Genomic DNA, 20,235 nt, shown 5'->3' with positions numbered 1-20,235 from the left:
TCTCTACGGATTGATATAGTTGATATCCGCATGAGTATTTGTTTTAATAGATTTTAAGATTAATTTTTAATAGATGTAAAATATGTTGTTGGATGTCTAATTTTCATAAGATATAAGATGAGTGAGGTAGGGAAAAATATTTTCTGTGTAGGGCAGGCCCGACTGGTTATTGCAGAATATTTCTGGTGGTTTACTTAAAAAGAGCATCCGGTGGGTTTTTCTGAAAAAGAAAGTTTTGATAGGGTTTTTATAAAAAATAGACACGTTAGGGCAGAGCAGTTGAGAATTACCATACTTAAAATAGATGGCCTTACTCAACTTTGTACCGTCGTCACTGGCCTCTCGCGTGTTTACGGTGGGGTCCTTTTCCCTACAGAAGAAGGAGCAGCACGCGCGATCCGAGCCCGACCACCATCGCGGCACCACCACCACCACCACCACCACCACCACCACCACCACCTCCTCCTCCTCCTCCTCCTCCTCTCTTGCTCACCGTCAGGAAACCCTCGGCGAAATCCTTACAGTTTCGTCGGAGAGCAACGCCGGGGATCAACACAAAGGTAATTCTCTTTTCTCGAGCAAGCGATGCAGGCCATGGAAGGACCCAGCGGTCGACAGAGGAAACCAAGAAGACCCGCCCTCACTCTTAACTCCCAGGTTGGCTCACCTCTTCAAGGCAATTTTCAATCTCTTGCATCCCGCATACTCGTAGTTTATTGGCTTCCGTTCGATTAGTTTCTTGTCTTCTTAGCTTCACGACTTCATGTTGTAGATTTAGGGTTTTACTTTCTTCCCTTCTTTTTTTCTTCTCCTTTTAGCTGTAAAGGTGGATTCTTTGGCGATTTCTGATAGGAAATTTTTATTCTTTTATATGTTTGATGATTTTTTTTTTTTAACTCTGTAGGATGTGACGGGAGATACTACCATGGACGCAATTGAAGGAATGGACGATGATGAATTGATTGATGATAGTGTTGGAGATGAATTTGACGACAGAGTACCTGAGGTGGGCATGGTGTTCAAGAATCATCAAGAGGTATCAAAGTTCTACAAGAGATATGCTCGCCGGGTGGGGTTTGGCATCGCTATAAGACGATCTGCCTTTACGGAAGACGGACACTGCTTGTACTTAGAATTGATGTGCTGCAAAGGTGGCCGGAAGCGACCAGAGCCCAAGTACAGGAAGCGCAACTCAGCAAAAACGAATTGCCCTGCAAGGATTAAAGTTAAGCTCTGGGGTGATGGGATGCTTCATTTGGTTGTGGCTAACATTGACCACAACCACCCAGTTAGCCCCTCCATGGCAAGGTTCTTGACTTGTTATAGGCAGCTGTCAGGTGCTGCCAAGAAGCGAGCTGATCGAAACAAAGGAGAGATAGATGAACCAAGATTGCCGCCAACTATGCCGCTTGATAGATTAAGTGCGCTTGAAGAATTACTCTTTAGTGAGAGCCAGCATAGGAGTTTTGTTGAAAGAGGTAGATTGAAGCTTGGGGAAGGGGATGCTGAAGCCCTTCGTCTTTTTTTCACTCGAATGCAAGCGAAGAATATTAATTTCTTCAATGTCGTGGATTTGGATGAGGAGGGACATGTGAGAAATGTCTTCTGGGCAGATGCACGGTCAAGAGCTGCATATCAATATTACAATGACGTTGTCATGCTTGATACCACATATGTGACGAACAAATATGATCTACCTCTTGCTACATTTGTTGGGGTGAACCATCATGGCCAGTTGGTTTTACTGGGTTGCAGCTTGCTATCAGATGAGACCATGGAGACATATGTATGGTTGTTCAAGGCATGGATAGCATGTATGTATGGGGAGTTCCCCAAGGCCCTTATTACTGATCATTTTAAGGCCATTCAGAGTGCTGTTGCTCAAGTTCTCCCCAATGTTCGCCATCGCTTGTGCCTGTCACAGATACTGAAAAGGGTACCTGAAAAATTAGGTGGCTCAGCAGATTATAGATCCATTAATAAGGCATTGCAAAAGGCTGTTTATGATTCCTTAACAGTTGATGAGTTTGAAGAAGATTGGACAAGGATGGTTGACATATATGGACTTCAAGGCAATGAATGGATCAGATCATTGTATGAATTCCGGCTTTCTTGGGTCCCTGTATATTTGAAAGATACATTCTGGGCTGGCATGTCTACCACCCAGCGAAATGAGACTATAGTTGCATTTTTTGATGGGCATGTTGAAACAAAGACTTCCTTGAAGCAATTTCTTGGTAAATACGAGATGGCGTTGCTGGATAAATATGAAAAGGAAGCCCAAGCAGATTTTGAGACATTTCACAAGAGGCGACCTTCTGTGTCTAAGTTTTACATGGAAGAACAACTTTCTAGAGTCTTCACACTTAATATGTTTAAGAAGTTTCAGGATGAGATTGAGGCCATAATGTACTGTCATGCATCTCTGCTCAAGGTAGATGGACCCATATCTACTTTTGATGTCAGGGAATGTATTTTTCTTGATGATGGCAAGAGAACAATGAACAAGAACCATGGGGTTTTATACAACACAGAAGAGAAGGAGATTCAGTGCATATGTGGTTCATTTCAGTTTAGAGGGATCCTATGCCGGCATGCTTTGTCTGTACTCAAGTTGCAACAAGTGCATGAAATTCCATTGCGGTATGTCATTAACCGGTGGAAAAAAGACTTTAAGCAATTGCATGCTCTTGCTCGGTCTTCGGATGATGTCATTGCTAATAACAGAATTGATCGATATGATTACTTATCAATGCGATGTCTTCAGCTTGTTGAAGTAGGAGTGTTGTCAGATAAATACCAACTAGCTCTTAGATTGATAAAAGAGATGGAGAAGTTTCTTCTAAGTGACAACACATATGATGATACACAGCCTAAGATTAAGCCTCGAATTCCTAAAGCAAATAGATTGATCCAAAATCGCAAGCTAAATGTTGGAACTAGCGTGGCATCTGGAAATGGAAATGCAGTACAGCAGCTTGGTGGTTTTGTGCAATTAAATGAGGGTCATGTAAGGGTTTGCGCTTAATTTGATCCATTAGTTGATTGTTAATTGTGTTTATAATTTCTTTTATGATTGATACAGCACTAAATGTTTTTGAACCCTTCATGGGCAGCCTTCTCTAGGAATCACAAAGGCTACTGAGTTTCAAGTTCTTCCAACTCCATATCTTGCCACCCAAATCAGGCCCCAACCAAATATAAAATCCACGGTCCTCATTATTCTGTTTTTTTTCCTTCTGTACATTAATATTCTGGTAGATTTATATGGCGTCACTTACCTTTTCTTGGAAATTATGTTTACAACAGGAAGGTGGAAACCCAGCTGTCTTGCCTCGGAATCAATTTGGCATGCCACTGAATGGAAACCAAGCAACAGTACGACCAGGCATTGTGTATATGTTCCCAGTATGTCTTAATCTTCAGTTCTTCCATTCTCCTCCTAATGTTTCCCTTGTTAAAAATTATTGCATGATAAGTGAATTTTCTCCATGGCCGTTCTGTCAGTGCAAGAGTATGCTCATCAGTTTTAGGTCACTACATCATATCTATAATAGCAACCAATGTCTGAATCTGTTTCAGTATCCTAAAATGAATGTTTACTAAGACTTTTTAAATTTATATTAATTTTTCAAATATTCATCATGACTTTTTATTGAGCTTTAAATAATTAATTGTGTTACAGGGTGGATTTGACCCACAGACATTTGGAAATGGACCTTTGATGCCATGGATATATCAGCCAGTGCTCCAAGTATAGTTTTGTTGATCTATTGTTACTTTCATGGGAGTATTTCAAATTGTGTTTCTCCTGACATAATCTGATAATATGTAGGCTACTCAGAACCCAAAGGATCCTCTGGCACCAGGTCCCCCCAAAAGGAGACGGAAGATATTCCGTGATCAAAAGCCTGTTGAATCTACTCAAGATCCAAAAGAACCTCCTGTCGCATCAACTGGTTAATGGGAACAACACCAAACTGCACATCTAACCCAAGGTATGCTACACATCATGCCAGATCACATTGTCATGGATTTAGATGACTATTCTTTAGCTAAGTATTTGCATCTTAATGTGTGATCACTCATGCCAAAGTTTGTTGCTCATGTAACTTTAATTAGGGCTGGAAATTCAGCAGTTCTTGCACGATTATTAACACTTTTCAAAAAAGAAAAGGTTATTACACAACAGTAGGTAACTCTGGAAAAATCAAGTTATGTGATGTAAACTGTTATATTTTAAAATCAATTCTGTAGAACATGTGTATCATATAACTTGCGTATCATTTATCTCATAGATGGAATTCCAGATATTCAATGTCAAACATATGGTTGTGATTTGCTTGGTTCTCATATTCAATGTCAAACATAACACTGGCACTGCACACTTTTTCGTAGTGACATTACAGCAGCTTGAATAATTTTTCTACTTGTGGTAGGATGGTAAAGAAGCAGGTCAGAGCAGAGCACACAAAGATATCGGTTGAGATTGCTGTGCAGAACAATGCATTCCAGGATGTCATAGCAGAGCGTTTCCCATTCTACAATCTGCAATACCATTTCCTCTCTGATGCTTCTTTGCAATTGATTAAGCCGTTCAACATTTGGCCATATGCGAATCTTGTTTGCTAAATTTGCCCCTTCCAACTTATCAATTGCATGCTTCAGCCAACTCTCTGTAATTTAACCTTGGTAATGGGAGTATATAAGTGGCCTAGCCTGCAGTTATACAAATCTTATTTGGCTACTTGGGCACCCTCAATGATGTATTTTGAAGACGTTAGTGTTTTCTGGCTCTGTAGCTTGATTTCTTGTAATGATAACATTATTATTTGTAAATAACAAGTTTCGTAATCAAAAACCTCTGGTTCGAATTATCAAGCATGTTCATTATTTTAACTGTTTATTCTTGCATAACTTGTATTTTCTTTGAGAATTACACAAACTAGATGTTTGAATTGCTTCTAATAATATATTTCAATCATAGTAAAAAATGTCAAATTCTTCGGAAGTATATTGAGATTAATCAATCAAGATAATAAAAATCTAAAGAAAGCTTGGATATATGGACAAAAACATTCATGTATCTCACTTCCTTAATCTAACAAGTCATCAGCCAAAAATATCAACTTATATATAACAAACAATGTGCATGAGCAAGACTTAACACAAGACAATTAAACCTGGCTAACAGATGCTATCTATTGACACATATCAAGGAAGTGATTTATTATTGCAGTCTACCTGATAGAGAACAATAGATGATCTTGAGATTGCTCCATCAAGTTTTGCAGTCTTCATTTGCTTCATAATATTGGGTAGTGATGTAGTTGAGATAATATCTCAACCTTCCAATGCAGCATCTTCCTTCACAACAACTCTCTCCAACTGGTGGCCATCATCAAACTTATTGTTTCCATCTGTCGATTCCTTCATGTTCGATTCACCGCCGTCGCCACTCATTTTCCTATCTTTCTTGTTCCTTGCACATCTGGCCCAATCGAGAACACCAGCTCGCACATTCTCATTAAATATGGCCATGTTGAATGAGCTCCCCATCTGGATTTTTCAACAAGTTAAAAGACAGTAACTCGATTCATCATTTAAAGAGGAAGGAAATACAGTTTCAAGTTTGTTTCACCTGAGTAACAATGGCATAGAGTGGAAGGGTGCTATAACTGCTAAGGATTTGGACAAGCACACTGGAGAGCAACAAGAAATGAGTTAACATAGACAATTATTAGCTCTTATCTAACAGCCTTTTTTAGTTTACAAAGTGCCATCCAGAGTTTTAACATTAAAATCCGCCTAGATTTCGGCTTTTGTTTACAAAATGCCCAAAGTTTTAGTTTCCTGATTCAGTTTTGCCATAGTTCAGAAAACTTTGAGGGCAAAACTGAAAATTGAGGGCCATTTTGATACTTGGAAACATTTTGACAACAAAATGCTTCTGAGTTTACTCTTTTATCCAAACACCCCTACTAATTTCACCATCATTATTATTGTTATTTTAGGTCTTGCACTTTCACTTTCATAAGTACTGTCGAAATGCCTCCAATATTGGCAACAATTATATAAGTTTACGAGATCAAAATGGCAATCATACGACCCGTGGGCTACACTCTATTTATCTGCATCTTAACTTGGAGATCATTAAAACTATAAAAGACAGTCCGATACACGAAACTCCTACCAGTGCAAGGTCTTGAGGAAGGGTCGGACCATATTAGATCAATTGTACGCAGCTTTATCTTGTATTTTGCAAGAGATTATTTTCACGGACTTCAAGGACTTCAAGGACACATTCTTATAGAAAAAGAGAGATAATAATGGAAAATTTAGAAGAATTTGGCATGCACCAACCAGATGATAAGCCTGGGAACAATGTAGCCTACTTGCTCCATGATGCAGGACTCCATGCCATATGTTGTCTGCATCACCAAAACCATTGCTTTTACTATAGAAAATCCTTCTTTTTTTATATTGAGATCATAAAACCCTCTTCTCGACTCAAACGCTAATAAAATTATGCTATTTACCAGTTTCCAGAAGAAAATTGCAATCTCAAATGCAACTTGGAACAGCATGAAGTGGATCAAGAACAACACAACTCTTGGATTGTTAAACCAGAATAATTTATCTGAAAGAGTTGCTTTCAAGTGGCCTTCAGCAACCTGACTAACCAGTTCGGCGATCACATGCTCCAATTTGGTGCCAACAGCAAGCAAAAGCTGTAAAGTCATCAGGATGATGATAAGAACCAATTAATTCTTAAATCTGTTCAATGAATGATGTAGGAATCAATCAAACTATCGAACGAAAAGTATGTTCGTGTTATAGACTTACAATAAGGGGCACGAATGATATCCAAAAATATACATGCCAAGCTGCAAGCAGAATAAGAAATGTAAAGAACCATAACAAACAGAAAAAATTCTATAGATTTGTGAGTTCAGGATATAAATGTATAGACTGATTATTAGAATATAATTTTGTGTTTGAAGATAGAGCAATGTGCATTTGAAAATACTTGATGAACACACCTTCGACACCCACCAGCAAGAATATCACAGCGAAAATCCACAAGTACCCACTGCAGAGCACAAGGAACCACATCAAAATAAAGAACAAAGAAAATATTTATGAAACTACACTAAATTTGAACCTTATGCCAACAACTTGTTTGTAATCAGCTTCAAGGACTCTTATCATATATTTGTAAAAGTCGAACCCCGGGTTTCCTCTACAGTGAGTCTGGAATGAGAAAATGAGGAATCAAATGGAACTATAAGAGCTACTAGTGATTTTGTCTTTAGAATTGCTGAGAAATTGTGCGTACCATGATGAATCCGTGTCTCATAGTATTGTAATCCGATTTGGTGACGGATCCATAGAATTGCTTAAAAAAAGAATGCTGAAAAAAACAGAATCATAGGTTTGCTATTGATAGGTAGAAAGTTTCATTAGTTGCAAGGAGGAAAATATTTTGCCTACCACCCAACTTAATATCGATGAATCCTTGCTGAATCCCTCGAAACACTTTACGGTGAATTTGCATTTCTGTACATCTCTGATCTTTGGAGGAACTGCACATACTCAATTTTGTTGGTTAATTATTCAGCAAATTCATCTCGGTCAATTCATCTCATGCTTCTTGTTAAAATGTAAGTACAAACATCATTTGAGAAAGCAAAGCATATCAAGATTTCCAAACTTGATTCTTACCGTTCCCCTTCGCTTCGTGGATTGAATCCTCCCAGCTTCTCCATTTGCGCATCTGAAAAATGTAAACATCTCAAACTTTTTAGCATGCTGAACAAGCATTTTAGTAGAGAACAAGCGTCGTCATGCCATCACCTGCATGATTCCAAGAACCATAGTGATGAGGCTGGACATGACATGAGTGACAGCCAGAACAAAGATGAAGATGTGCAGTTCATGAATTGCCTCAACCGACATCAATGGAACTTTTCCCTGGAGGATATTAAGGAAATCATTATCAAATATAGTGATCTTTTGTTCTTTTAATTGCATACAATTAGGAATCAAAATCCATACTTGTAGCTCAAAACTCAAGGATTTCTAGCTCTTGCTAATTGGGTGCAGCCAGAAAAATTTATTCAGCATATTATTTGAGACCAAAGTAAGTGATAACTTTTCCATTAAGTTACAAATTATTAATTCACTTTTATTGTATTTCCATAACTTTCCATAGAATGAATCCAAAATGATTTGCAAATTAGCTTGTGGCCAAAATTTGAGACACAATGGACTTTTTTTAATTCCTAGATTTAACACAAAATGTAACGTGAGATTGCATCTCCAAAAATAATAAACGTTTTTGAAACCATAAGGATTAAAAAAATGACATTTTAGAACTCTGTGAGCATTTTAGAAAGATAGTAAAGTATGAGGGGGGCAAAATAGATAGTAAAGTATGAGGGGGCAAAATGAAAGTTTCTCAAAAAAAAACACAGAGAATTGAAGAAAGTAGAGTCGAAGCTCGCCTGGCTATGGCAGTGGCCGGAAACCTCTCCTCCCCCGGCCAGTAACCTGCGCGCGCCACCGTGATTTCCGCCGGAGGAGGAACCGCCGGCAACGGAGGAAGGCGCATCATTTCCTTTGCAATGGCGCAGCTTACGCGTGATGCTCTCAGGGATGCAGATGCGCTGGATAGGGCCCTGCAGCACCACCAGCAAGAGCGAGATAAACCCCAGCAACATCAACTCTGTCACCAAAGATTCAAAATGAAGCCCTAAAATCTCAAACAAGAAGGAAAAAAAAACACTTTTTTCCCAGCAAAATCCGCTCCGACCTTCTTTAATTTTCTGGAGGGCCTCGAAGAGGGGCTTTCGGTTGTTCTTCTGGAGCCCCTGCAAGATCGAATTTTTAGAATCCACCTTCGCTGAAGGAGGGATAGAGAAACGAGTACAGACCTTGCCGAGACGATGAAGGAAGCGCTCGAAGAGGACGGAGATGAAGACTATAACGGAGCAGACGATGGCGACGAACCATGTCGGAGTTTGCTCCAGCGTTGTGTTCGACTCGTCGCCGCCGCCACCGCCTCCGGCCATGGTTCTCGGTGATTGGAGCAGAGCAAGAGTCGAGAAGACTTGGGACGACGTTGTCAAAGAAGAAGCTAGTGGAGTTAAAGAGCGCAGGGGAAGCAAGCTTGGCCATGGAGGAGGTAGCCTTTATTAACAGTCAAAACTGTGTTTGAACAGAACCTTTCAACGTTTTTAATGACTCTCGACTCTCAAGTCATTTTGGTCAAGACAAGACAGATTACTGTAATGTAGCATTTTTCTAATTTTTTAAACATTTTATTTTCACATTAAATACTCCATCAATTAGCTTTGATAATAGTACTTGATGATCATACTTTGATTAAAATTTCATTCCAAAACTAAAATATTTTTTTGATTTCTAGGATTAATGATTTGCTTTTACTTGATAGTTTGATTTGAAAAGTAATAACTTTGGATCAAAAGATGAGGAGGAAAAAAAAAGGTGAAAGAGAGAAAGGAAGGAGAGTGAAAATTGAATGTTTGGCTGAGGAGGAAGGAGAGAAAAGGAGCCTCATCTTCACCTTTTGCTTCGATCGTTATTTTTGTGGGAACAAGGGGTACTGTATATCATTTAGTAGTTTCCATCAACTTTGTTGCATTTTCTGCATTATATAATGGCAAAAAATGAATAAGTTGAATATTTTCTGCATTACAATTCCTTAACAATGTTTGCCACGACTTAATAATACTATCTAACTCTATCCATCTGATAAAAATATAATTGATTGCCCCCACGGATTGACACAAATAATTCATACAATGATATCTATCACATAAATCCTATGATTTACTTATCTATATCTAATCAAGAGAGCCGAGATATTAAATCATCTGAAATGAACATTATTATCTTTTACTAAAAAATATATAATATAATAGAAGGATCCGTTTGAATTTTAAAGATAAATAGTGCCAAAAAATTAAATAATAATTTTTAGCACTTTTATATTCTATTTTTTTTAACAATGAAAACTAAAACTGAAAAAAAAAAATCACAAACCAGGGTTTCCATCAATGATTCATTCTAGCATCTACATTTTCAGTAGTTATCCTATAAGTCCCCACATTCCTGCAGTCTGTCTAACTGAACATTTACACCAAAAACAGAACTTCACACCATCAGATTTCAAACTGAAGCTGATATAGCCTAACCTTTTCAATGAAGAATATCAGATTATCGATGTTCTCCCATAAGATCTAGGAAATGATCATTGGTTTGTATTGTATGCCCAAGGATGCTCATCCAGATAGGCTTGCACTGCTGCCTTGATTGCTAGGTTTGGTACCAACTGTTTTCGTTCCAATGGTTCTCTAGTAAATGGATCAAAGTTGCCAACCTACAGATCAAAGAACTCAGCCTCCATCCAGTTTATACACAGAAGCTCTACTGATAGTAACTTTCAGGTTACCTTATCTAGATGTTGCATTATCATAGCTTTTTCATATGTTACACCACTAGGCGCAATTACAGGATCCTGGAAGAGCTGTAGTGTAATCTTACAGCAAAGGTGGTCAGGCACCTGAAAGGCCAAGAGTTTTTTTTTTTTTTTTAACAATATGGTCTAGAGAAACAGAATGAATTGAGAAGGGATTTGAATGGTTACTTCTGTTGGCATGTTAATAGATGTAGTTTCTCGAAACACTTCATCAAGGAGTTTGAGTTGCTCAATAAGATCATTCCCTGTTTCATTAGACGCTTGAAAATCATGAAGAAAATGATATTCTCTCAAAGCTTTTTCACAAGATTCCCTGGAACATAAGTGAATGTTTGGTTTATACTAAAACTTGATCAAACCTGTCCTTTACTGGAAGGAAATTGAGACTGATACAATTTTAAAGAACTGCTACGTACTTGAGATTTAACAGCTTCAAATCATGCTTGCTGAACAATAATTCCCATTCACTGTATTTCGCTTTGGCAAGAATCTCACGGATCTCCATCACTTGCTCACTTTGTTGTTTATGATTTCCTTCAATGTTCAAGGCCTATATAGCAAAGAAAAAAAGTTACGCTGATATCAACATATATCCGGCTAGAAGTTATGTTGTATGTTTCATTTAATACTGAAAAATCTAAAATAAGGCTAGACAATCTAATATTCTGCTTCTTTAACTCATCTATCTCAAGTGGTTAAGTGAATACACCATTTCTCCTCAATGTCTCGGAAGACAATACATCATTTCTCAGCTCTTTTGCCTTGATATTAAGCATAATGTGTCTTGCATCTCAGTCAAATTAATCCACTGACTATATGTAATAATCTCCTTCTATTGAGCATGTCTGTACTTTCAGCCTGAAAACCAAATAACTAAAAATATGACATCAATTTGTTCTTCCTCAACTTGAACACTGTAAGCACTGCAATCATTGATGAGGTCACAATGGTAGGTCAGTACCAAACTATTAATTTTCAGACGAGTTCCTTTTCTTGTCATCCCCACATGTCAATGAATGCAGATCTTGGCTTGTAAATTGCAAAGATACTATTTTATTTGATACTACAAGGAACTTAATTAGTAACAAATCTTACTTTCCTGTGTTAGCATTTCCTCAAATATTATCCGTTTCTAATATCGAACTTGTTAATTTTTAGTATATACAACTTAAGTTAGCACTCAAGGTAGCTTGGGTAGATCACGTTAGTTGGGTATTATCTGTGGGAAGTGTGGAGTATGGATGTGCATAAAGAATCACCAGGTCATGAACCAATCATTTAACATTAATTTAATGTTGACAGCCTCCACTTTACTGCTTATCGCCTAGGCGCCAAGCAATGCCTTAATCGCCACCTACAGCCTTGAACCACTTTTCAATAGCTTGATGGCGAACCCAGTTTGTAGCTTCTTATCTGCACTCTCTTGCTATTTTGAAAATTCACAAGGAAGCTCTTTCCTCGATTCGTTATATTTAGATGGAAGCTTCTTTCATTTACTTCACACTTGACTTATTCAAGTTGGTTATCAGGGGGACTCTATAGACAATTTTGATAAAATAATCGTGACTGTATGACTAAAAATAATGCCAAAACTAGACAAATAAGAGCACAAGTCAAAATACTAAGCCAAAATCACTGAGATATACCACTGGAACAACCATTGTAACAGAAATGAGCGAAGGGAAACCGACCATGCTCACAACCCAACAGTTAAAACTATGAAGTACGGTTATGCAGATCCTTTAACACAGTAAATTTTAACAAGTTTAATAAATAAAGTGGAAAACTTTGTATGAAATAGTCGATGTTTATCACCCTAGTGAACCTCCCCAATTCCAAAATCATATTTTACTGGGGTGTTAAACTGCAATTGCCAATTTCATTCAACTACATGGTTAACAAAAGATATTTCAAATCTAAACTTCAATAGATTAATAAAAATTGAATATTTTTCTTTTCCCAATTCCAGAGGGTAGGATTTTCAATGATGACCATGTGACTGAAGACAATTGTAATGTAATTTTAAGGTACAGAAGCTGAAATGGGGCAAGGATTGTTTGACAAATTATGCAAAAAAAAATCAAGTTCCACGTTTGGCATCAAATCCTGACTAGTCTAGAAACTATTCACAGTTATAGTTAGATGATACAATGCTAACCTTCTCCAGTTCTTTAATGCCTCCAGCAAAATCCTGCAACTCCACTAATGCAATTCCTAAGATATAGTGAGCCTGCATGTCAAATCTGGTTTAGAACAAACTAAGATATAAAGAATGCCTTTTAGACAAGTCCAAAATGCCAAGTAAGAAATATAGATATCAGACAAGGGTTAAGATAAAAACTTTACTATTCAAATAAAAATATTTTTTTTTAAAAAAAAAGGTAACCATGAATTTAGATATTTAGCCATTAAATATCTTGTGCATCTGCACTCACATCATAGATACAACTTATAGCTTTCCTAGGATTAACTTGTTTTGTCCTATAACTACCCTATAAGACTGAACAGGAAAATTATTGTGGCTCACTTTAGTGATGGAGCATAAACTATATATTTAGAAAACAGTTTTCGTATGATGTGAGTCAAATCTACTTGAATATCTCAGATTTACAAAGATTGGACCAATGAATATGCATTATGGCAATCAAATAGTCATTTACATTAGGCTTTCAGTATTTTTGAGGGACAATTACCAACAGCTTTCTGCAATGAAATGCAGAAGATGATAAAGAACATTTTGCGTTTTTTCAAGCACAGATGGAAGAAGAAATCATCACAACTATCATAAAAACGCAAGATAAATTTGACTACAAACATACATAACGCAGCATTCGCTGAAACCTTAAAGCAATCAAAAGAACGGCCATAAAAGCAAGGATACAGGATCACCTTGGAGTATCTACTGTCAAGTTCAATTGCTCTCCTTGAATCAGACTCAACCTTAGTCCACTGTCTATCAAACCCAACAAGCATAACTGATAACAGCAAGCTGAAGAATAATTGACAGTGAAAAAAAAGGAAATTATACAGACCTCAATTTCCTATAGCAGATAGCTCGGTTTGCATAGTATTTTGCAACGCTTGGGCAAAGAGTTATAGCCTGAAAACTCGAATGCCAAAATACAAATTATGCCGAGAAGAATTAAGGAGCATACAATAGAAAGCCAATGAAGAAAAAATTGTAACAAACAAGTGGAAATTTCATAAAAAACCAGAGCTCTGTATGATAATTTTGACACAGGATCTACCATGCCTAAAAAATAACGAAACGATGGAAATTCAAACCTCAAAAAAAAAAAAAAAAATAAAAAATCGGGCCATCAGACAGAACAGATTACATCCAACAACAACGGACAAGTAATCCCCCGCAGAACCAGTAACAACAGAAAGCTGAAGAGCGGATCGCGGCGAATCGAAACGAAGGGAAAATGTAAATAAGAAAAGGCCAATTTTACCTCGGTGTAAGCTTCAATGGCAGCAAGGAAACGCTTTTTCCCGACGAAGGCCTTGCCTGACTCATTGAGAAGCTCGGCTTGATCCGAGGCCGCCAGCGCCATCGCCATCGTCTTCTCCTCCGCTCACCAGATTAGGAAGCGGAGAAACACGATCGGCGTAGGGCAGCGAGACGACGAAGGGAGCAAGGGTCAGGGGAGAGATAAAAGGAATCCGGAGCATTTATTAGAAAAATGGAACTTAATTTATTTTTAATATTGTTTTCAAAAAAAGAAAAGAAAAAAATTTTGAAATTTAAACGGCGGACCGATTTCCCGGCCCTTTGTATTTTATAATTTATATTGCGTTAGTATTTATAGATAAATTTTAAGTACATGATAAATGTTTTTTTATATAAAAAGGTATAATTTTTTAATACAAAATTAAAAGCAGTCAAGATTCAAGAAAGGATCAATCGGACGGTTAAACAACTTCCAATCATTTCGTTCAACTTCCCTGGATCGGGTTTTAGCTGGATGAACCTGGCCCCGATAACCCGTAAGGATCGAATTCGAAACTGTCGAGAAACTCATTCCAAGGCCACTGCGTCTTAAAATCCTCTTGAAGTTTCTTGTCTGCAATGGAATCAGTGGGCACGAGGGATGCAAGAGGGATGCTGCTGCTGCTGTTGTTACTGTTTGTGCTGTTGCCGTCGCTGCCACTGTTGTTAATGTCGAAACCATGGGTGCGATGGTGTTCGAGTGCAACTCGCACACCAGTGATCAGGAAACGCTGATGCGAAGAAGCGTGGGGGCTGGCTGTGTGGATGGCCACGTCGCACTGTCGACACAGCAATGCTCGGTCCTCCAAGCAGAAGAAATACCCAGGTTTCTCCTGTATTGACAGTAATAAATTCTTATTACAGCATGATGACATATTACAACAGCATTTGTCTGTGTTTGATAGTAGAGAATAGAATGAAAAGGAAACGAATTATAAGTGAATGACTTAATTATTCCATTAAAATATTGGTCGGCCAATGTAATGAAATAGCTAAATGAAGCGATTCATTTCTGTGATGCTCATTCCATTAAAATATTTGGTCGGCCAATGCAATGAAATAGCTAAATGAAGTGATTCATGATCTGTGCTATTTGCTGATGTTGTGTCCAAAAGATTTTTATATATTTCTATAATAGTATGATATTATCCATTTTAGATCGAGATCCTCATAGTTTTATTTTTAAATTTTACCTTAAGTTTTATGTTAATGGAGATATCTTATATCCTTTTAAACTCATGACCTTTACCAAACCTTTCCAATATAGGATTTTGATTGAATCCTAATAATGCTCCCTCAAACGAAGGACCACAATTATTTTCATGGTTCGAGCCTCCCTGTGAGCATTCGACCATAATTACTCTCATAGTTCGGGTTTCCCCGTGAACATTCGGTCACTCTGACATGTTTTGGATCTCCCCGTGTGCATCTGGTCATCCTGACTTACTCCAGATTTCCCCACAAGTATTCAGTCACCTTGATCTGCTTCGGGGTCTTTCCGCAAACATCCAATCAACCTGACCTACCCCAAGTCCACCCTTAACTTTGTTCAAGGCCACCTCATATGATATCTGGTTTGGACCATGACTCTGATACCATTTGTTGTGCTTAACGAATATTCACGTATTTCTATAATAACATGATATTGACCATTTTAGGTCTAAGCCCTCATAACTTTACTCTTGACCTTTATTCAAAAGACTTCATACCAATAAAGATATCCTATATCATTTTAAACGTATGATCATCTTTACCAAATTTTTTTAATATAAAACTTCAATTGAATCCCAACAGCTGAGCCCATTGGTTCATCCAATCCACCTAACTTAGACAACGAGTCCAATTGCTCAATCTATCTAGTCAATTTTATCCTCTTAACTAAATTGGTTCATCTGGTCTGCCTATTCGATCTACTTTGTCAACCTAACCTATTTGATCTTCTTTGTCATGCTTATCTGCCTCACTTGATTCATCAACTCTACTCAATCCATCTAGCCCGATCAATTTGTTCTCCTCGTTGGATTTTTTTGAATTTGTTCAATTTTCTTAATCTATTAGGTGTATCCAGCAGTTTACTCTACCTACTCTACCCCATCCACTAGATCTTGCTCAATTGACCCAACTAACTCGGTCAACTCAACTTGTTGGTCCAGTCAATTATCCATCTTATTTAGCTATATTTTAATTTTAAACTAGGGAACTGGAGCCATTTATGCTGATATATGACTATTTCACCTTAAATTTATCTATCTAAATATTGGAATAAAGTTATATATAGAGGAGATTATCCATTCTCATCCAATTACCCTATCAAACATGGCTTTAGAGTATGAAGCTATTTTGCAAGAAACCAAGCAAATGAAACACAGAGCAACTAATTTAGATAGAAGTGGAAGATTATTAATTTAGGAAATGACACTTGAAAGGCCGAACAAATCTAACAATTAAGCTTTCAAGTAAGAAGCCTCCAAATTGCAACCTTGTCTAACATTAAATATTCTATTTTTCTCCTAAAAATGTAAACATGTAACTATATACTGAACTTTAAAGAATTATTGTATTTCTCAAGGAAAACATTTTCAAAAAATAAATGAATTCTTAGAGTAGGAGTCTTCAAGTCTATGCCTAATGGAACTTCATACCTAACAAATTCTTAGTGTAGGAGTCTCCTAGTTTATGCCTAATAGAATTTCATACCATGCAACTTGCTTAAGAGCTATGGCCTTTATACACGACTATACTAGTAGCCCTTATCTCATAGATAATTTAAAAAACTTAAATATATGCTTTCTACCATCAGAAAAGCATATATATCTTGGAAACTCAAAAAACTTCTTTACAAAACCTCAAAGGCATCTAGAAAACCACTAAGTAAGCATTTTATCACGACTTGACTTTGTTCACGACTAATCTCATATCACACTTCTTAATACCATCTCCTTGGATTAGGTGTTTGAATCCATGGTTGTGGCAAGTGGACCACTTTAATGGATGAATGGTTTCAATTATCCAAACAGTCACTGTCTTATGTCTGTCAGCTTTATATGCGGACACTATTTATGAAGGCCAAGCGCCTAGCATAGACAACATGCATAGACATTATTTCTCCTTTATGAATTTAGTATCTGATTATCCCATCAACATTTGACATGATGTGACGGTTTTTGAATTTGCTTTGATTTTTAGGAAGAAAACCACCGAAGCACATTAGCACAACCAGCCTAATCAGCTACACATTTATTGTATCATAAATTACTTTCCTGCATAGAAATAGATTTTCCATAGACCACAGGCTTCACATCATCACAGAAGAATTCCTTGTCTTCTTTTCAACTTAAAAATTGAGTTTGTATGCAAGAAAACATAGAAAAAGGTGCAGCACTCAAGCTGGAGATCCAATTTCTTAATGCGTTGATACAGAAAAATGCATACATAATGGACTGAAAAGGCAAAAGAAAATCAGGAAAATTTTCCAAAATCTGACTGAGAGAGATTGAAGTTTAATATCCTCAAAGAGAAGTTGCTTAATGTAATTAAGAACATGATACGAAGGTGCAAAATTTGTAAGAGAAAAAATAAAATGGCTATCAGGCATGATGACTGCACTGTGATTCTACATAATATATATAGTTGACATCATCATCACCATCACGAAGTATTTGTTCAAACTATCAAGGTCAGCTACATAACTCATATTCCTCCATTAAGCACGATGGATGACTATATCAACAATAATATGCAAGCCAATTAAATCATATTGACTAGAGTTTTATTTCCACTCTATGACTATATCACCTTCGATACCTCTTAGCTATAAAATATTTTGACCAGCTTTGAACATATCCATATCATCATATACCTATTTTTCTTATTTATCATCAATCTATTGGAGCTATACCTGATTGCTCCATAATAATATTTTTTTCCAATAATCTAAAATAACCATCTTCACATTCTCATATAAACAATCTTACATCAAATAAATTAGTGAACTCCATTTTTTTTCTTTTTCTTTTTTTTTTTCCTTTGAAACAAGGACCACTTCCTGTCTTCTAAAGATAAACCCCCTTAAAAAATGGTAAAGTGAAAATGAATAGACTTTCATGACCTTGCTGCCAAGTACCATATTAAATACAGCAGTTGGAGTGGTATTGGGGCAAGCAAAGATTTAATTTTTGATCTTCTTTCACTTGTAATATTTTTTTTTTAAACTTATCCCGTCCAATAAGCATGTTGTGAAGCAAGAAAAATTACTTCTCTTATTGCTAAATCACTAAAAGCACTAAGTTAACAAAAAAGATTATTGGGTAAGTGGGGCGAACACGAACAAGCAAGTGAAATAGATGGTTGGATGACATACTAAAGCATGTTAACAAATTGAATGAAACATACAAATAAAATAATAAAGAGGAGCGAAACTTTAGTACTAAAGAGAAGATAAAAACCTCGTAAGTGTAAGTGTGACATTCAGTCTTACAACCCCAAGTATAATTGATGTCATTTTTACTACCAGCATGACAGTGAGGGAACCTATCTAAAGGAAAGTTTAACAGTGCATTTATGTCAGTATTTATATATAAAAAAATGAACTTAATATTTTATTCATTTTCTTAAACTTCCTATATCAATATATAATTTTTAGATATCAATAAAGTATAATTTTGCCCTTCTTCAAACTTTTCTTCTTATCTGATACAAGAAACAAATGTATTTTACTTATTCTAACCTTTTTTTGTTTACTTTCTGGTGGACATTGATCATATCAGATCAACCAATACCTAGGTCTTATGCAAGATTATATCAATTTCTTCCCAATTCACTCCTGATTCCTTCTCAATTCACCTATGATTCCATTGGTTACATAATCATTTCTATGTCATTGTTGAAGCTAGAATATTCCAGGAGTCTCACATGGACAAGTCTCTTTCTTAACATCTTGAGTGTTTTTTTTTGTCAACTTTAACATGGTATCAGAATAAAGTTTAGGGTTCAAAGTCTGCATGTCTCAAAAAAAGGCACTTACCTCTGAGTTATCATGAGCATGGGGGCATTTTAAAGTTAAGATACTACATGGCCATTAGTCCCACATGAGCAAGTGGGATGACCTAATATATAAACATTAGTCTCTTTCTTAACAACTGGTTGAGCATTTAGGTTAGTGGTTAGCCAATCAACTTTAACTGTTATTAAATTAATATATAATTCCACAGGATATTCTATGGCCAATGAAAATATCCAATGCCAACTATACCCCTATAGCAGATAAATATATTCCAATGGAAAAAGATCTAAGAGAGGTGACAAACCTGGCAAATATCACAAGTAGGGATTTGCAAAGATGAATTAGTAGCGGCAGCAGAGTTGGAGCTGGCAAGGAGCAGGGGCACTCGCTGGTGCTTCCCGGCAAGCTTATTGGCGGCGTGGATCTTCTCGTCGCAGCCCCAGCAGAGAGCCGCCTCGTCGGCACAACAGACCACTGCCGCCGCTGCCCTCTCGCAAACATCGCACAGTACCTTCATGGAAGACCACTCTCCTCCCTCCAGTGCAACCAATCAAGCATCGCCTCCCTGGGGTCGCAACTCACTTAACCTGACCAAAAAGTGAGCAGATCCACCAGAATAACCAATAAAAGGGAACTTAATTTTCCAAAACCAGGAGATCAAAACATGATTTTTCTTGCAAGTATCCTTTTTTATAATTATGAAAACATTGGTTCGAGCAAAGAGGAAAACGTACGATGCATCAAAGTTGCTACACCTTGCTCTTCTGTGCTCTTCTCTCTATAGATTTCCGACTTTCGATTTCCGATTACCTCGCAAGCAGGCTTCTCCAACTCGAGATCACGACTATTTTCTAGCTAGAGAACGCGAATCCCTGCAATGAGCAGCGGAACGCAATGGCCTTGGGGAGGTCGGTTTAGGGATTCGAATAGAACAGGAAAATGGGGAGTTTTACTTTTAAATAGCGAGGTTAGGTGGGGAGAAGAAGAAAGGGAAGGATGTTGAAAGACAGAACAATGCGAAAGAGATTCCTGTGCTGTGACATGACAGCGTGGGCGTTTGGAACAGGATGCTTTATTATTATATTATTTAATAACAAATGTTAATTAAAATCAAATTTAAAAATTTAAAAACCCTCTTTATATATTAAAAGGTACTTATTAAAAATATTTTTTTCCATAAAATAATAATTATGACTATAAGAAATAAAGATACTCTCAAAATAAATAAAAAATAGA

At 37.0% G+C, this 20,235-nt stretch overlaps 4 protein-coding genes across 4 annotated transcripts; 1 reads left to right on the top strand and 3 right to left on the bottom strand.

Moving 5' to 3' along the window:
- Positions 1-332: 332 nt before the first annotated feature.
- On the top strand, positions 333-4,877 carry LOC122050991 (protein FAR1-RELATED SEQUENCE 6-like). Its single transcript, XM_042611883.1, has 7 exons — positions 333-657; positions 905-3,010; positions 3,117-3,212; positions 3,310-3,408; positions 3,686-3,754; positions 3,836-3,998; positions 4,440-4,877. Exons 1-6 carry the CDS (start codon positions 586-588, stop codon positions 3,962-3,964), a joined length of 2,571 nt encoding a protein of 856 aa, XP_042467817.1. The 5' UTR covers positions 333-585; the 3' UTR covers positions 3,965-3,998; positions 4,440-4,877.
- A 145-nt stretch (positions 4,878-5,022) lies between these two features.
- LOC122050992 (MLO-like protein 1) lies at positions 5,023-9,772 on the bottom strand. Its single transcript, XM_042611884.1, has 14 exons — positions 8,937-9,772; positions 8,816-8,873; positions 8,508-8,728; positions 7,858-7,974; positions 7,726-7,777; positions 7,495-7,586; positions 7,340-7,414; positions 7,166-7,254; positions 7,044-7,093; positions 6,847-6,887; positions 6,540-6,731; positions 6,364-6,431; positions 5,642-5,702; positions 5,023-5,559 (listed from the first exon to the last, which is right to left on the bottom strand). Exons 1-14 carry the CDS (start codon positions 9,072-9,074, stop codon positions 5,344-5,346), a joined length of 1,470 nt encoding a protein of 489 aa, XP_042467818.1. The 5' UTR covers positions 9,075-9,772; the 3' UTR covers positions 5,023-5,343.
- Positions 9,773-10,073: 301 nt separating this feature from the next.
- Positions 10,074-14,178, bottom strand: LOC122050993 (E3 ubiquitin-protein ligase CHIP-like). The gene is made up of 8 exons (XM_042611886.1): positions 13,960-14,178; positions 13,537-13,604; positions 13,394-13,457; positions 12,663-12,734; positions 10,921-11,054; positions 10,673-10,817; positions 10,478-10,588; positions 10,074-10,405 (listed from the first exon to the last, which is right to left on the bottom strand). The coding sequence occupies exons 1-8, from the start codon at positions 14,065-14,067 to the stop codon at positions 10,277-10,279; spliced, it is 831 nt and encodes a 276-aa protein (XP_042467820.1). The 5' UTR covers positions 14,068-14,178; the 3' UTR covers positions 10,074-10,276.
- Positions 14,179-14,285: 107 nt separating this feature from the next.
- LOC122050994 (B-box zinc finger protein 22-like) lies at positions 14,286-20,041 on the bottom strand. Its single transcript, XM_042611887.1, has 3 exons — positions 19,734-20,041; positions 19,304-19,586; positions 14,286-14,830 (listed from the first exon to the last, which is right to left on the bottom strand). The coding sequence occupies exons 2-3, from the start codon at positions 19,514-19,516 to the stop codon at positions 14,465-14,467; spliced, it is 579 nt and encodes a 192-aa protein (XP_042467821.1). The 5' UTR covers positions 19,517-19,586; positions 19,734-20,041; the 3' UTR covers positions 14,286-14,464.
- Between the last annotated feature and the right edge of the window lie 194 nt (positions 20,042-20,235).

This window comes from Zingiber officinale, chromosome 3A (genome assembly GCF_018446385.1).
Source record: "Zingiber officinale cultivar Zhangliang chromosome 3A, Zo_v1.1, whole genome shotgun sequence".
Taxonomy (NCBI): domain Eukaryota; kingdom Viridiplantae; phylum Streptophyta; class Magnoliopsida; order Zingiberales; family Zingiberaceae; genus Zingiber; species Zingiber officinale.
The sequence above is the reverse complement of the archived record's forward strand: the minus strand, read 5'-3'. Positions and strand labels throughout refer to the sequence as shown.

Bases quoted from the DNA above. Each gene is read 5' to 3' on its own strand.
- LOC122050991 (XM_042611883.1), top strand. From the start codon at position 586: ATGCAGGCCATGGAAGGACCCAGCGGTCGACAGAGGAAACCAAGAAGA. The intron at 3,011-3,116 runs GTAAGGGTTTGC...CTTCATGGGCAG, and splicing joins TGCAATTAAATGAGGGTCAT to CCTTCTCTAGGAATCACAAA. The intron at 3,409-3,685 runs GTATGTCTTAAT...ATTGTGTTACAG, and splicing joins GCATTGTGTATATGTTCCCA to GGTGGATTTGACCCACAGAC.
- LOC122050992 (XM_042611884.1), bottom strand. From the start codon at position 9,074: ATGGCCGGAGGCGGTGGCGGCGGCGACGAGTCGAACACAACGCTGGAG. The intron at 7,975-8,507 runs GCGAGCTTCGAC...AATATCCTCCAG, and splicing joins CCGGCCACTGCCATAGCCAG to GGAAAAGTTCCATTGATGTC. The intron at 7,587-7,725 runs GTAAGAATCAAG...GAGTATGTGCAG, and splicing joins CCACGAAGCGAAGGGGAACG to TTCCTCCAAAGATCAGAGAT.
- LOC122050993 (XM_042611886.1), bottom strand. From the start codon at position 14,067: ATGGCGATGGCGCTGGCGGCCTCGGATCAAGCCGAGCTTCTCAATGAG. The intron at 13,458-13,536 runs GTCTGTATAATT...TGGGTTTGATAG, and splicing joins ATCTGCTATAGGAAATTGAG to ACAGTGGACTAAGGTTGAGT. The intron at 10,818-10,920 runs GTACGTAGCAGT...CTTATGTTCCAG, and splicing joins TTGAAGCTGTTAAATCTCAA to GGAATCTTGTGAAAAAGCTT.
- LOC122050994 (XM_042611887.1), bottom strand. From the start codon at position 19,516: ATGAAGGTACTGTGCGATGTTTGCGAGAGGGCAGCGGCGGCAGTGGTC. The intron at 14,831-19,303 runs GTTTGTCACCTC...CTGTCAATACAG, and splicing joins CTACTTGTGATATTTGCCAG to GAGAAACCTGGGTATTTCTT.